The sequence below is a fragment of the Phyllopteryx taeniolatus genome, chromosome 17, assembly GCF_024500385.1.
Source record: "Phyllopteryx taeniolatus isolate TA_2022b chromosome 17, UOR_Ptae_1.2, whole genome shotgun sequence".
Classification (NCBI taxonomy): domain Eukaryota; kingdom Metazoa; phylum Chordata; class Actinopteri; order Syngnathiformes; family Syngnathidae; genus Phyllopteryx; species Phyllopteryx taeniolatus.
The window spans coordinates 2,302,584-2,317,466 of NC_084518.1; the positions used below are offsets into that span (position 1 = coordinate 2,302,584).

The window sequence follows — 14,883 nt, forward strand, 5'->3', positions numbered from 1 at the left end:
TTTGAAGTTTGGATTTTTATTGAAGGACATCCTTATTTTTGGGGGGTTGTTTTGTTGTTGGCCTTTGAAAAAAGATTTACATCAAAAAGAAAGGCCGTTGGAGATGGATAAATAGAAGATAGAGAGACAGAAGAATTCATGTTAGAGATTGAAATACAAAACAACAAACAAATACCACTGATGTCTCTTATTGCAAATTTGATTTATTGTGTTTATAATATTCAAGTTTGTTTATTCCAGATTCAGTGTTTAAGCAAAATGTAAGTTTGTTGTCATATGTCATATAAGGGAAACATGCACATGGCAGTGGTTTTTCATTCAAATTGAGTTTGGCCCGCAACGTTGTCCCAATTTTGGATTTTGGCCACCGTGAATTGGAGTTGGACACCCGTGCTGGCAATATTGCAGAGCCTCTCTCCATTCCTTCGCTTCGTCATAGTCACTCTCCTCGATTCACTTTTTCAGCCACGGTTACAAAATATAAGAATTATTAATATATGATCAAATTATGACTATAGTTAAATGCTACTGTCCAACACAATATATATACTGTGTATAGTGTATTGGTATGGTGTGGCGCCGGCCGACTGAATGTCACTTCATATCCGGAAAGTTTTGTTTGCGAAAGCAACCGTGCATTCCGGCATGTTTTGCAGATGTAACAGCCAATCAAAATGCCACGTCGTATCACATGAGCTTACCCAACCAAAGTAGACATTTTCAGGCTATGGTATAGTCATAAGATGTACCCCAAAAAATGACAAATAAATCAAGGTGTCCTTGTTAAATGAATGAAATATTTCTTATTGTATTATTGCTGATTATAATCTGTGTTTCAACTTACTTTCACACTATTACAAAAAATGAAATAAAGTGCACAAAAATGTGACTACACGAGTTTGATTGCCAGTCAGGAATGTGAGTGCTTACTTGTTATTTCCACGCTGAGCTACCAAGCTGGAACGGATTACGTAAGAGAGATGTTATTTCAAAACGCCGCAGCGTGCACAGCATTCGTCGTCACTTTGGCGAAGGGCGACAGCACGCTCGTATTCGACCACCGCGACCAACATGTCCCCAGTCAATAATGCAGGTAAGATCACTTTTTTCAGCACTTTTTGGACTGAACTACAGAAAATTTAAAATCAAATCACGATATTCTAACCTATTGAGAGGCACCTGTGTTTATTTATGTATGACAAATACTTACAGTATGAAAGTCCCACTGTTCAGATGTGAAGCATACTAACAGTCCTTTACAGTTGTAGTGTTCTTTTGTACCAGCAGATGTGAGAAAAGTAACCAATAATTTTACACAAGGAAGAATACTTTTACTTTAGAATATTATGGTTCAAGTAAAAGTCGAGAGTAATACTCCAAATATGTATTAAGTAGTAAGTAATCAGTGAAAAAAACAACTCAAGCACTGAGTATCTTTTTTTTTTTTTTTAAGTAGAGCATTAACGTCAGATAGACCAAAATATGAAATTGCCCGCGACCCGAGTGAGGAGAAGCGGCTCAGAAAATGGATGGATGTGAAAATTCACATACTACCCAACAATAAACCTTCTTTGTTTACACTCAGGAAAGAGCACAATAGGCTGATTAGGGAGCAAGTACAAATAAAAGTACTAAGTTCCGTTTTCAGTGGAGTTTTTGTAGGCTGAAATGTCGACATTTTTAGGCAGACACAGATGACAGTGGAAGACATAGCCATTGTTTTGGATTGTCTGTAAGGGTTTGCCTGGGAGTCACTTGCGCCTTGTTTCCTCCGTTGTTCGTTGTTGTGCCGCGCTTCACGGAAGTTAGTCGCTTGGAGACTTGGTGCGTGGTCATGTGACAGCCTGGCTCCGCTCGATTGGTGAAATGGAGTCAAACGTCGCAAGTTGTTGCGTAGCATCGGTAAAACTAAGCCACGTGGCGGACAACCAAAACAAATTGATTCAAAATAGAAGTCACGAGCGGAATGTCTGCCCTGCGACTGACTGGCGACCAGTCCAGGGTGTAGTCCGCCTTTGGCCCGAACTCAGCTGGGATCAAACGGAAGGATGGCTGGATGGAGCGGAATGGCGTTCGAGGAAGCGTTTCTTCTTCACTGAAAAAAAAAAAAAAAGTATGTTTCATTAAAACTTGTCTGACAAGTACAATTTAACAATCTAGTATAAATATATTGTTTTATTTTATATATTCTTTTAAAATAATAATACTTATTATTAGTAGTATAATTATTATTGTTATTATTATACCTTTATTATATATATATATATATATATATATATAATATTAGAGTACTATAAATTATTATTATTATAAATATATATATATATATTTTTTTATATATATTTTTATATATATATATATATTGAGAGTGCGAACGGTTGTTTGTTTGTATGTGCGCAGCGATTGGCTGGCGACCAGTTCAGGGTGTAGCCCGCCTCCAGCCCGATGATAGCTGGGATGCACGCCCGCGACCCTTGTGAGGAGAAGCAGCTCAGAAAACGGATGGATGGAAATTTAACGAGTTACTACCCACCTCATTATTATGGTCCCAATATGTATATGAAATATAATTATACATATAAAAAATACACCATCCAAAGATGTACAAATAATCCATCAGCATGTACAGATGAATTGTGTCTTGCATGCAAATGCAAAGACCTCAGAGAGTCTTAAGAAGAATTGAAGTCAGCTCTTCTGTGCGCTTTGGCACTTGTCTTTCTGCAGCAAAACCAGGCCTCACACGTGCATCCCCGATGTGAGAAAACTCTCCGTTCCCCCAAACATTCTACACATTTCTTACTCTCAAACGATCCAGACTTTTCTTCTGCAGTTGCTATTGAGCCACCGCACGGATGAATGATGGTTTTGTCACATTTATTCATGACCCGACTTAAGCAGAAGAATTTTTCCTGGTTGGAGCTTTTCAGACATGGACGCGTGACTCTCCTTGCACATACGCATATTTCCCCCATCACCAATCGACTGTATACTGGCGTCGACGTGCTAACGTGACGTGTGCGCAGCAGATGAGCTTCAGCGAGGAACCGCTACAGGACTGAAGGGTTTGGAGACCATCGCTCCTCTGGTCCGCTCTGTGGAGGAGACCCCAGATCCGATCCCCGCTGAGCTACGAGGGACTATTCCCCCTTGGATCAATGGCAGCCTGCTCCGAAACGGCCCAGCAAAGTTTGAGTTTGGACACACTCAGTGAGTTCCACCGATTTATTATGCAGGTTCAATTGCCCAAGTCTCATTCAATGCTCATATCTATCCATTTTTATTTTTTTGGGTCTATTCCTATTAATATGTCCGATATGGCTGTCTTTACATTCACTTGTATGCACCGATGTCCGAATTGCACGTTGAGAATTCCAAAGACGTACACACACTATGTACGGTATACACTACTAATATATATTACTCCATGCTGAAAATAACAGCAACATTTGCTTACATGTAGCTTCAAATATTTGAGATTTGTCACATTGACATATATTAAAGAATTAAATCCAAATATGAAATGTTACACCCATGTTAAATGTTAACGCTAAATCTAAACTTTCTTATCTAAATGTTGAATCTAGATGAAAATGTTACGTCTAATTGTTATACCAAAACCTGAATGTCAAATTAAATGTTAAATATATATCTAAATGTAAATATAATTTGCAATGTTAAATCTAAATACAAATGTAACACAAAAGTAAAAACAATAAAAAATAAATCCAAATAATAAAAACAAATAATGACTATTGTATTGTGTTTATTTGGCCTGGGATGACTCTTCTCCAATTCATTTTAATGAGCAAATAGTAGTAACATCAGCATGACTCCAATGGCCGCCATCTGCAATGATTTTCCTTGTTGAATGATGGACACACCTCGAACAAAGCATATTTAAATGACAATGAGTTAAGCTTGGCAAAATGTTTTTGCAAATATCCAGTTCCATTCCAGAATGCATGCACGATTGTGTCGCTTGAACCATGCAGTGTAAATCCAGCGGTGTCCTTCGATTTGTATGTCTTTCGTCCATGACAGCTACAACCACTGGTTTGACGGGATGGCTCTGCTGCACAAGTTTAAGATGGAGGAAGGCCAGGTGACGTACACGAGCCGCTTCCTGCGCAGCGACGCGTACAACAAGAATAGCGAGCGGGACCGTATCGTGGTCTCAGAATTCGGTACCATCGCAATGCCCGACCCTTGTAAGAACATCTTTCAGCGATTCTTCTCCCACTTTGAGACCATAAGTGAGTAGTAACGTCCAAAGTATTCTCGTTAGCACATACTGCTTATCTTGTATTGGGCAAAAGACATTTTAACCTCAGAGATGTAAACTGTGTGGATGTAGGCTTAAGACACACCTCCCATACATCACTCCCAGCCCTTAGTCTCATCCGACCAAGCCATTTTGCTTGCTTTAATGCGTCCAACATGTTGCTCAGAATTGTGGGAAAGGCCCTTTTCTAGTTTAGCATTTGTCGGTGCCCCAGTGCATAAAGCAAGATCCAGAAACGCACGCTTGGATGAGTTTGGTGTGGAAGAAGTCCATCTAACCCCTTTGGATTGAACTAGAAGATATTTTGAGAGCTTCCTCTGAATAAATGGACTAAATCACAGAAATAAAGTCTACCAAGTGGAAAGTGTCATTGCTGCAAGTTGCAAGACTAATTCCATATTTTCTAACATTATGTCTTACTCAAGTGCCAAAGGCAAGGTGTCCCAATAGTTCTGTCCGTGTAGTGGAGCATTGTTGTAGTCATCCTACTGTTGTGAATCGCTAGCATCCGTGAATAATTACAATTATTTTGGCTCCATCGCTTATGACGCATGCAAGCATGTGCCCAAACGTTTGCCCCATTTGGTGTTTGTGCAGACTTGCGCCCAAGGTAACTGACTATACACTGTGTTATGAAACGGCATGTACGGCATTAGGGAAACTAGAAATTTGCTTCCAAGCTGTTCAGAGTAACGATCTGCAGAACACATGCAGCAGACGTCCACTCGAAGAAACACGCAGTCGTTTGTCCGTTGCAGAGCCAACAGACAACGGCAACGTCAACTTCATGAAATACAAGCGAGACTACTACGTCAGCACAGAGAGCGACTTGATGCACAAAGTAAACCCAGACAACCTAGAAACCGTGGAACAGGTACAAATATACACTGCTTATGAAGTAAGACATCATTCAAAGTGTGACATCCATCATTTAAATGTAGTCATTTAGTACCCTATCTTCCTTAATGTGATCACATTTTCCAACCGCTTGTCAAAAACCTGAAGAAAGGTTAGCGTAGTCGGTGGACAGGCGCTCACCCTGGGGTCAAAGTAGTAACAAGCCCAAATTAATCTGCGCAATATATCAAGATGTCACAAATATTCACCTCGTTTCATTAAGAATTGCTGCATTTGGTTTTGACTGTTATGACAAAATTGTTTTGAGCATAAAGTAAGATGTTTTTTAAAGAATATTTTTCAATCACAGGTAAAAAAAAAAAAAAATGATTGCAACCTATAAATGATCCATCAATCCTGTTTGTGGACAGCTTGTTCTCATAAAGCCCATCAGTCGCAGCCTGCGTTTGGTTTTTAGCACTTGCTGACCGGCTGCAACCAGTTTGGCTACTTTCAACATGTTCAAACCCAAGTAAATCCACAATTCTTCTTTTTATTATTATTATGAAACAAATCATTAAATTGTTCCCTTTTTTTCAGATTTCAAAACTGAGATTAAACTGTGCTGCGTGAATTGTGATGTGAAACGGAATGTCGCTAATCCGTGTTGTGGTTATTCTAGCACACCACACATAGTATGACCAAGATTCTTAAATGCCAGATTATTTTTGGGCATTTCTATGTGTGGGGTCTTTTAAGATTTGAAAAATCCTCGCGTGTACCAGGCTTTACTTAAACACATTGTCAGTGCATTTCAACAAGTGCGATAGGTGAATAAATCCATCTGGCGGTGGCTTAAGACTGACACTGAAGATGATGATGATGACGATTGTTTGCAGCTGGGTCCCTGCTCCGACACAGCTACGCTCTAAACGTGCACACAGTCACACCTATGCAGGAGAAGGGGCAGGCCCTGACAACAAATAGTGTTCTGTGACTTGATACCGAGCCGCGCTATCTCTTACTAGCTGCCACGCTTTGTAGGTTGACTGGAGCAAGTTCGTTGCTGTTAACGGAGCCACCGCCCACCCTCACTACGACCCCGATGGTACCTGCTTCAATATGGGCAACTCCTATGGAAGTCAAGGTAAGACCGTTGCGTTCTTCCGGGCTCAACCCCAAAAGTATCTCCATGTTGTGACACGTCATGATTGTGCCTTTTTCAGGAAGCGCGTACAACATCATTTGTGTACCTCCTGAGAAGTCAAATGCTGAAGACACCCTGCAAGGAGCCAAAATTCTCTGTTCCATTGCGCCTGCAAACAAGTTCCACCCCTCCTACTACCACAGCTTCGGTAAGTCGGCGCGTAGCAGCTCGTACCGCTGCCGCTTTCATCCGAACACCCCTCAACCTTCCAGCCATGTCGGAGAACTACGTGGTGTTCATTGAGCAGCCGAGTAAAATAGACCTGATGAAGATAGTCACGTGTAAGATGAGGGGCAAGGCGTTCCGGGATGCCATTTACTGGGACCCCAAGCTTGAAACCATCCTGCATCTTATCGACAAACGTACAGGCGAGGTGAGAGGTCGCAGTCAGGCTTGAGGGATAACTCGATGGGGTTTAGGTCGAACAATATGCTGTCCTCTCCTCAGGCCAGCCCAGTGAAGTACTACGCCAAAGCTTGCTTCAACTTCCATCAGATCAACGCCTTTGAAGAGGATGGGTTCTTGATGCTGGACCTGTGTTGTTTTGACGACGGCCAAGCCCTCGACATCTACTCCCTTCAGAATTTACGCAAGTCGGGAGAAGCGCTAGACGAGGTCAGCGCGTCCTTAAGGACACATTGGCTCATTTTTCCTCGCCTTAATGGCTTGCACGTTACAGGATAGTAAATAACAGTGAAACACACAATTCACACATCTGTTCTTGGGTCAAACTGAAACCATCACAAAGAACTTGAGTTGTGCAGGCAATGTTTTGAGTCTCATCTTAACATTTGTAGCAGTCATACAAGTGAAAACATATATTAACCAGTGTTTATATTAACAGTCGGTTCTAGGTTTATGACGGAGTTCTGTCATAAGTCATAAGTACAGTAAATATTTGTATGTCATGTCCAGCGATTGGCCGGTGGCCAGCGTAGGGTGTACAAAGTCAGCTGCTGTCGGCTCCAGCTCACCTGCGACCGTGATGATAGGAAAGGGATGGAACTTTTATCGATTTCCTTCGTGAATCTTGCAATGAAACACTGGCGAATATTCTGTGATCATATATAAGTGTACTGTTGACTGAGATTTTGCCATGATTTGAATTCATTCAAAGTACACAAACGGCCTTGGTTGCATCCAGGTGTACAACAGCACAAGCAGAGCGTTTCCTCGTCGCTTTGTTTTGCCTCTTCACGTGACCGATGACACGCCGGCCGACCAAAATCTGAACACTCGTCCTTCCGGCACAGCGACATGCGTCAAAAACAGCAGCACCAGGGTGAGCAAGGAATTTCGCCTCACTGCAAGAAGTCATTTTCCATATTTACATGCTGCTTTTATGTTCCCACTCTGCGAGTATCAGTCAATCCGATTCAAGGGTCGGCACCGATTGCGATATACAGAGCCAACACATCATTTAGGGCGTGCTTTTGGGGATCCCGAAGTTTGTCTTCATGTTCTTCAGTCCGGAATCTCCAGCTGAACTCAGACTGAATCTGTGCTGACTACACATGACAATGACGAGTTGATTCGCTCTTTGCCATCAGGTGTTCTGCCACCACGAAGATCTCCACGGCGATGACCTCTACCGGTACGGAGGCCTGGAGTTCCCGCACATCAACTACGAGCGATACAACACGAGGCCTTATCGTTATTTCTACGGGTGCGGCTTCAGACACCTGTTCGGAGACTCACTTCTCAAGATGGACCTCAACGACAAGACGTTGAAGGTGTGTACGTGTGTATGCGTGACCTTTCCCATGATGCAATGCAAACTTTGTCCACAGGAACACAATCTGAGATTTCTTAACCATTTCATTTGTGGTTGCTCGTCAGAACAGCAGTTTCTGTAATCCGCTGTCAACGAGCCAAAGCCGCCGGTTCACTCCAAATGCAACAGTGTTTTGCATTAAAACACAATATAAACAAAATCTGCGCTTTTCACTTCACCACGAATGGAATCAAATCAAATGTCAACAAAATACTGTCCTTGGATAATGACGCAGCGGAGGTAGCCGGAAAAAAGGGTTCCAAAATACAAATAATGTTCAATAAATAATGCCCTAATGTGTCAAATGCTTTCGAGAAAAAAAATCAAAACTAACTACCTCATCCAGACGTTTAACTTTTCTATTTTTCTTCAGTTCGCCAGGCTCTGTTTACTATTACCGGTCATCGCTGCTTTCAGAAAGCTACCATTAATGCCCATGCGACCTCAGGTCTGGCACCAGAAGGGTCTCTTCCCATCGGAGCCGGCGTTTGTGCCCTCACCGGACGCCGTGGAGGAGGACGACGGCGTCATCCTCTCGGTGGTTCTCTCGCCCTCGCGGGTAAGAAGGATGAATATTATTCAAATGTACAGATTGTGTGCACCGCACGCTAAAGAATGTGCCAATCTCAAGATAGTCATTTGTGATATATGTATTTAAAAACAACATTGAGTACGGTAGTATGTATCACAGAGTCAAGAATGGGATTGAAAAATGACACTTGTCAGTCTCTCTCAGTCAAGAATAATTGCAAGTCGGTTTTTGGTTTTGAGGCTCTGCACCCTGTACAATCTACTGTATTAGGGTGTTTGTTTGTTTGTTTTTTATTATTGAACCACAAAAACATTTTGTGATTGTCAAGGAAGAAGCAGATTGCCACAAGGAGAAAGTATGGATATTTTGAAGCTGTTGGCCATTATTTAAACAACCACTGTCTGATTGTTTTAGTGTATAACAATGCTTGTATATCATTGCACAACACGAGAGTATTTCTTCTTCTTCTCCAACATCAGGATAAAGGCACATTCCTCCTGGTTTTGAATGCCAAGACGTTCGAAGAGTTGGGAAGAGCCAATGTGCCTGTCAACATGCCCTATGGCCTACATGGTGTCTTCAATGCAACTGCTTCAATGAATTGAAAATAGCTTTCCTCAACAATCATATAATAATAATATTCATCCAAGAACACTAGCGGCACATAAGTAAGCTGACTTATCGCTTCTGTGATGATGAGACTGGACTGATTTTCTGCTGTATGCGTTCCTCAACTTGTGTATGGGCACAAAACTGCTAATTACGATGAAAGCCATCTTCATATTAAATGTTTTTATAATCAATATCATTTGATTGCAACACTGTAACGTTTTTATTTTTGTGTATCTTTCGGATCAAATTCTGAATCCGTTCCGAGACCTCGAATTGTCTTTATTTGTAGACACTGACAATTTAGTTCTCTACTGCTTAAAGAGCCTGAAAATGTCGGTTAATCCATAATGGCTGCAATTTGTCATGCGTTATTTGAGTTGGGGCGGCACGGTGGACGACCGGTTAGCATATCCCCCTCACCGTTCTGAGGACCCCGCCTGTGTGGGGTTTGCATGTTGTGCCCGTGCCTGCGTGGCTTTTCTCCGGGTACTCCGCTTTCCTCCTCCGTCCCAAAAACATGCAGGGTAGGTTCATTGAAGACTCGAAATTGCCCGTAGGTGCGAATGCTCGTTTGTTTCTACGCGCCCCGCGATTAGCTGGCGGGCAGTTCGGGGCGTACCCCGCCTCTCGCCCGAACATCTCGCCCGCGACCCGAGTGAGGAGAAGCGGAACGGAAAATGGACGGATGGGTTCGCATTAGATGCATTTAAAACGGGACAAAAAATGCTATATCCGTCTTCAATATTTCTGCATATTGGAATGTGTAAAAGAACATAGATGATGTCCAGTGGGATACATAGTGGCCATCTACAATCATTTATTTGAAACTATTATGATGTTTTAGTCAAATCGGGCGTTCATTTCATCTTCCCCTCCCAAAGAGTTTGATTGAATCTCAGGCAACCTTTGCTTGAATTAGCTCATGAGACAAGCAGCAAAGGAATGTTGTTGGGCAGCAGACATGGCAGCTTTATTTAAACCTCAGTTATGTTCAAAGTTACGCAAGAGAATAAGAGACGGATCCAAGAAAAACTCTCTCTCTCTCGCGCGCGCGACTAAACATGCACAACAACTGAAATGGTTCCAAAAAGAGGCCACAAAGCCTCTCCTCTTATAACATTGTAAAGTTCATCTTCACAATACTTTCAATACGTTTTGAAAAAAAGAATCTTTCCTACGGCATTTATGGGTGCACATCGTTAGCCTAGTAGCATAATTACCGAGTCATTTGAACTTACTCTTAGCAAATAAATGAAAATTACCAATACGATTGCTGACATTGCTGAGACTCGATCTCCAAAAACATTCCAATATTACTTCGGCAACTCTGCTATTTGGCAGACAGTATAGCAAAAGAGAGAGTAGTACAAAAGTACAGTATTTACTCCAGGGACAGTGGGAAGTCCACTCATGACCACTAGAGGTCAGCATGTGACCTTACACGTGTCCTCTATCCAGCATGTGAGAAGAAAGTGTGTGAGGGAAATTCAAGGGCAGGTGGGAATAAACAAGTATTTGGTGTATATTGAGTGTGGGAGTGGAATACGGTTAATGGCTTTAGTATTCAACACATTCAACTGTTGCGTTTAAGACATGAGACAAAAAGGCAGCAGACGACTCAAAGGGGATCATTCAAACCTGTGACTCTTGAATGCCGGGACGATCTGCTACCCCCACCCGCTCATTTGAAAACAAAAACTGGCTAATTGCTTCTTAACAACGAAAAGCTGCCGGTGGAATTTTTTAGTTCGAGCGGTGTCACATTGAATTCATTTCAACCAATTTCCCAGCAGGGCTTCAATGAGACTTTTCGGGCCCCTCGAAAACATAATATATCACGCTCCATTAAACAATGGCGATCGTGTTCTGCCGTGACGATATTTTCAACATAGATAGAACTTTGCTGCTTTTAGTTTTCAGCCCGTAAAATACATACATTGCATTGTGTATTTTATTATTTTTTGCATATTTTAAATACCATAGAGTTGTCATTTCCATACTACATTTATTAGAGGCTCATTTTCATTTCATATATTTCTCAATTTCCTTTTTCTGCCTTAAGCTAACACTTCGGTTACATTCAAAACAGAAAGTGATTCTTATGAACTGGAGAATGAAATAAGAGCGCTTTAGTTTCAAACCAAAGTGTGTGTGTGTGTGTGTGTGTGTGTGTGTGTGGCTAGAGAGCAGATGTGCACTTCCAAGGAAGAGGGGGAAAGTAAAGCAACACATGCCCAACATGGTAAATCCAAAAGTTATTTGGTTTTTTTAGAGGAGTAGCGGGGATATCTGTTGACAGATACGGGTGGACGATGGAGGAACATTATATACAGGTTAAGACCTTAAATCATATTTGAAGCACTGCGAACAACTTGTCTGCGATCCTCACCCGAAACGCTCGAAACCTAAATACTCATCGATTCACGAAGTGCAGTTGGTTCGGCATTCAATTTTCACAATCTTAATGCAAACCGTCTGAAAATTCAATTTGGGTCAATTGCAGGCACAACGTAGGGCAAGTCAAGCATCCGTTTAATATCGACTGAAAAGACTGAAATGTAAGTACTCATACTCGGTCTGAAAAACGGTGAACGGTGAAACGAGCACCCAATCAAGTAAATTCAACCTCCACTAAGTCAAATGACTATAGATACCTATACTGCAGATTATAAGGTTACGAAACCATAATAATTGTCAGAAAGACCTTTCAATGTGTAACATTATTCTTTTGACATTAGGATACAAACAATACACTCGTGATAGCAACATTGTAAATCCTATAAATGTATTGAACTTCACACTGTGTATAAAAGCTGCAAAGGCCACTGCCAAGGCCAAACAATCCTAATGTGGATTGTACAGTTGCATTTATTCACGCAAACTGGAATTCGAATGCAGTAGGGACAGTTCAAAAAAACAATAAACACAATGATGAGCAAATTAATTACACTACAAAGACCAACTTTTTTCTTTTTTTTCTTTCAAATATGCTCTCCTTCTGAATTAGATGCCTTCAACACGTCCCAAAAAAGCTGGGACAGCAGCAAGAAAACATCGGGAAATTTGAGGAATGCTCCAAAAACACCTGTTTGGAACATTCCACAGGTGAGCGCGTTCATTGGAAACAGGTGTGTGTCATGACTGGTTTAGAAAAGGAGCATCCCTGAAAGGCTCCGTTGTTCACAAGCCATGATGGGGTGAGGTTAACCACTTGGTAAGCAAATAGTCCCACAGTTTAAGAACGTTTCTCAACGTACAATTGCAAGGCATTTCGGGATTTTGTCATCCACGGTCCTTAATAGATAATAGATTCAGAGAGCTGGAGAAATCTCTGCACGTAAGCGGCAAAGCCGAAAACCGACATTGAATGCCCGTGACCTTCGATCCCTCAGGCTGCACTACATTAAGGAACAGCGCCATCGTGTAAAGGATATTGTCACGTGGGCTCAGGAAAACGTCACAAAACCATTGTCAGTTAACATAGTTTGTTGCTACATATACAAATGCAAGTTAAAACTCTACCATGCAAAGCGAAAGCCATACATCATCAACAACAATAACCAGAATCGTCGCCGGCTTCTCTGGGCCCAAGTTCATCTGAGATGGGCTGACGCAAAGTGGAAAAGTGTGCTGTCGTCTGACGAGTCCACGGTCAAATTCTTTTTGAAAATCATGGACGTCTTGTCCTTTGGGCCAAAGGGAAAAAGGACCAAAAGCCAGCATCAGCGGTGGTACGGGGGGTGCTAGTGCCCATGGCATGGGATCCAAGACAACCAGGAGACCGGTGAAGATGCAGAGGAGATGGAAGAGGATCAACCAGGCCAGTAGAGTGCCAAGGCCTAACAGCCGTCTCCGCTGGCCCAGAACCTCTGACAGGGACCCCTGATTAGACCTCTCGGATGAAGGCATTGTAGCCAACAGATGAACTGTAGCCTGCTAACAAATATGCTTCTTTTTTTTTTTCGTTCTCATTCAACTTTAACTGCAGGATTCATCAATGACTTTCAGTACAGGACAGATGAGTCAAGTAGTTTGAACCCCGGTCCCCAGAACTGTGAGGCGGATGTGCTAACCGGCCGGAAACATTTACAGCGCAGAAAGTTTGATGTAAAGAATTGGATTGTTTTGTATGAAGTAGACCTCACATGGATTGATTGTTTTTGCACTTAACTGACAAATTAGAATTGCTCTGTAGACATGGCAAGTCAACATTTGATTTTTGATTTTATTTTTTTTAAATACTGAATAACTGAATCTGCGTCATGTTGAGCGTACCTGCAGTCATGCGCACAATGTGTTTTAAATATACTACTGTTCAATAAATTGATGAGGCAAACACCCGTTTTTCATTCTCTGCTGATAAATGGCGCACATGCGAGGAATGTCATTTCCTACTTGCACTCTGCAGCGGTCTGTTTTCACTTATTCCACGACTCCAGCGCACGTGAGCGAACGTGCGTCCCTCGGACCTCAAAGTACTGTATACTGTGAGGTTCGCACGCACATTCTGTCTGCCGCATCCGGTCGGATTCTCAACCGTCCCTCCATTTTCTATCACGCTTATCCTGATCAGGGAGCATTTCCCAGCCGGGGGAAAGAGCGACGACACCCCAGACTGATCGCCCGCCAGTCAGTCGCAGGGCACAAATAGGGCCAGACAGCCATTTACTCTCACAGTCACACGGTGGCTGAGTGAGAAGTGAAACGACGCTGCCTGCATCAAAGTCAGGCGACTGCACCGCGACGCAAGCCAGTCGGATTCTCGTTAACCCATAAAACATGTCTGCCATGTTAATCGGGTCTGCGTGCGGGGGGTCGCTCGGCTGTTGCTCTCATTGGGCCGCGCTACGCTGCCTAGTGGCCAATAAGAGAAGATTGGGCTTTCTCCTTCTCCTAGCAACAACACTCCTTTTCCCCAGAGCAAAGCGGTGGGGAAAGCGACACCCCTAATTTGATATGATGAATAATTGCAACTTAATAGCTTTGCAGCAGAAGGCGGGAAGCGGCGGTTTTGACGTTTTAGCGCAGTTTCACTCGCCTGGTCCCTCTTCTCCCTCCTCCTGCTTTCGGGAGCAGCTCCAAAGCATCTTAAAGGAGCAGCCCTGTATATTCGAGGTCTTGTTTTTTCTTATCCAGAGGCATTGTGGGTGATCATCTGTACTTGTTGACCTCACAGTGTTAGAATGGCGGGGCCTCTCAGGAGGGAGAGAGAGTACCTTGGCACAGATGCTATGCTGCCTTCGAAGCCAGTTTTCCCCAGCCTTTATTGAGCCGAGGCGCATATTTTACATGAGAAAAAAACGAACAAAAATGTCCCAAAAATATATACACTGAAATAATTACGATCCCATCTTCATTTACTCCCCAATGCATAACCTCAGCCTGTTGAGTTGAACGCAAAGCTATTCTGTTGTGCACACAGCTCGCTTTGCTGTGTTTGTACCTTCTGCCGTCTCATGTAAGATCATTTAATTGCGTTGCCTGTCACTATATGTTGTCGGCCTAGATAGATGAACAAAGATACATTTTTTGTCGTAAATACTACCAATACTTTTCCACAGCATACTTGATGACACTGACGCCAACATTGGTTGCTAGATTTAGCAACGTTTTAGACTACATTAGCAACTAATATT

At 42.4% G+C, this 14,883-nt stretch overlaps 1 protein-coding gene and 1 long non-coding RNA gene across 12 annotated transcripts in view; one reads left to right on the forward strand and one right to left on the reverse strand.

Moving 5' to 3' along the window:
- The first annotated feature begins 969 nt into the window (after nucleotides 1-969).
- On the forward strand, nucleotides 970-9,443 carry LOC133467699 (carotenoid-cleaving dioxygenase, mitochondrial-like). Of its 8 annotated transcripts, none has more exons than XM_061752849.1 (12): nucleotides 970-1,093; nucleotides 3,030-3,210; nucleotides 4,045-4,256; nucleotides 5,044-5,159; nucleotides 6,167-6,269; nucleotides 6,349-6,477; nucleotides 6,542-6,702; nucleotides 6,777-6,944; nucleotides 7,474-7,611; nucleotides 7,880-8,062; nucleotides 8,477-8,662; nucleotides 9,115-9,443. In XM_061752849.1, the coding sequence occupies exons 1-12, from the start codon at nucleotides 1,072-1,074 to the stop codon at nucleotides 9,238-9,240; spliced, it is 1,725 nt and encodes a 574-aa protein (XP_061608833.1). In that variant the 5' UTR covers nucleotides 970-1,071; the 3' UTR covers nucleotides 9,241-9,443. The 8 variants fall into 8 exon arrangements, with proteins under 8 accessions (XP_061608833.1, XP_061608840.1, XP_061608835.1 ...); XM_061752851.1 differs by having other exon boundaries at nucleotides 985-1,093; nucleotides 3,027-3,210; nucleotides 8,521-8,662; XM_061752848.1 differs by having other exon boundaries at nucleotides 986-1,093; nucleotides 3,027-3,210.
- LOC133467701 (uncharacterized) overlaps nucleotides 1,169-14,883 on the reverse strand; it is a 74,127-nt gene continuing 60,412 nt past the window's right edge. For all 4 annotated transcript variants that reach the window (XR_009785286.1, XR_009785288.1, XR_009785289.1 and 1 more), the window contains one exon: nucleotides 1,169-2,095. This is a non-coding gene — a long non-coding RNA (uncharacterized LOC133467701). The remainder of the gene's footprint in view (nucleotides 2,096-14,883) is intronic.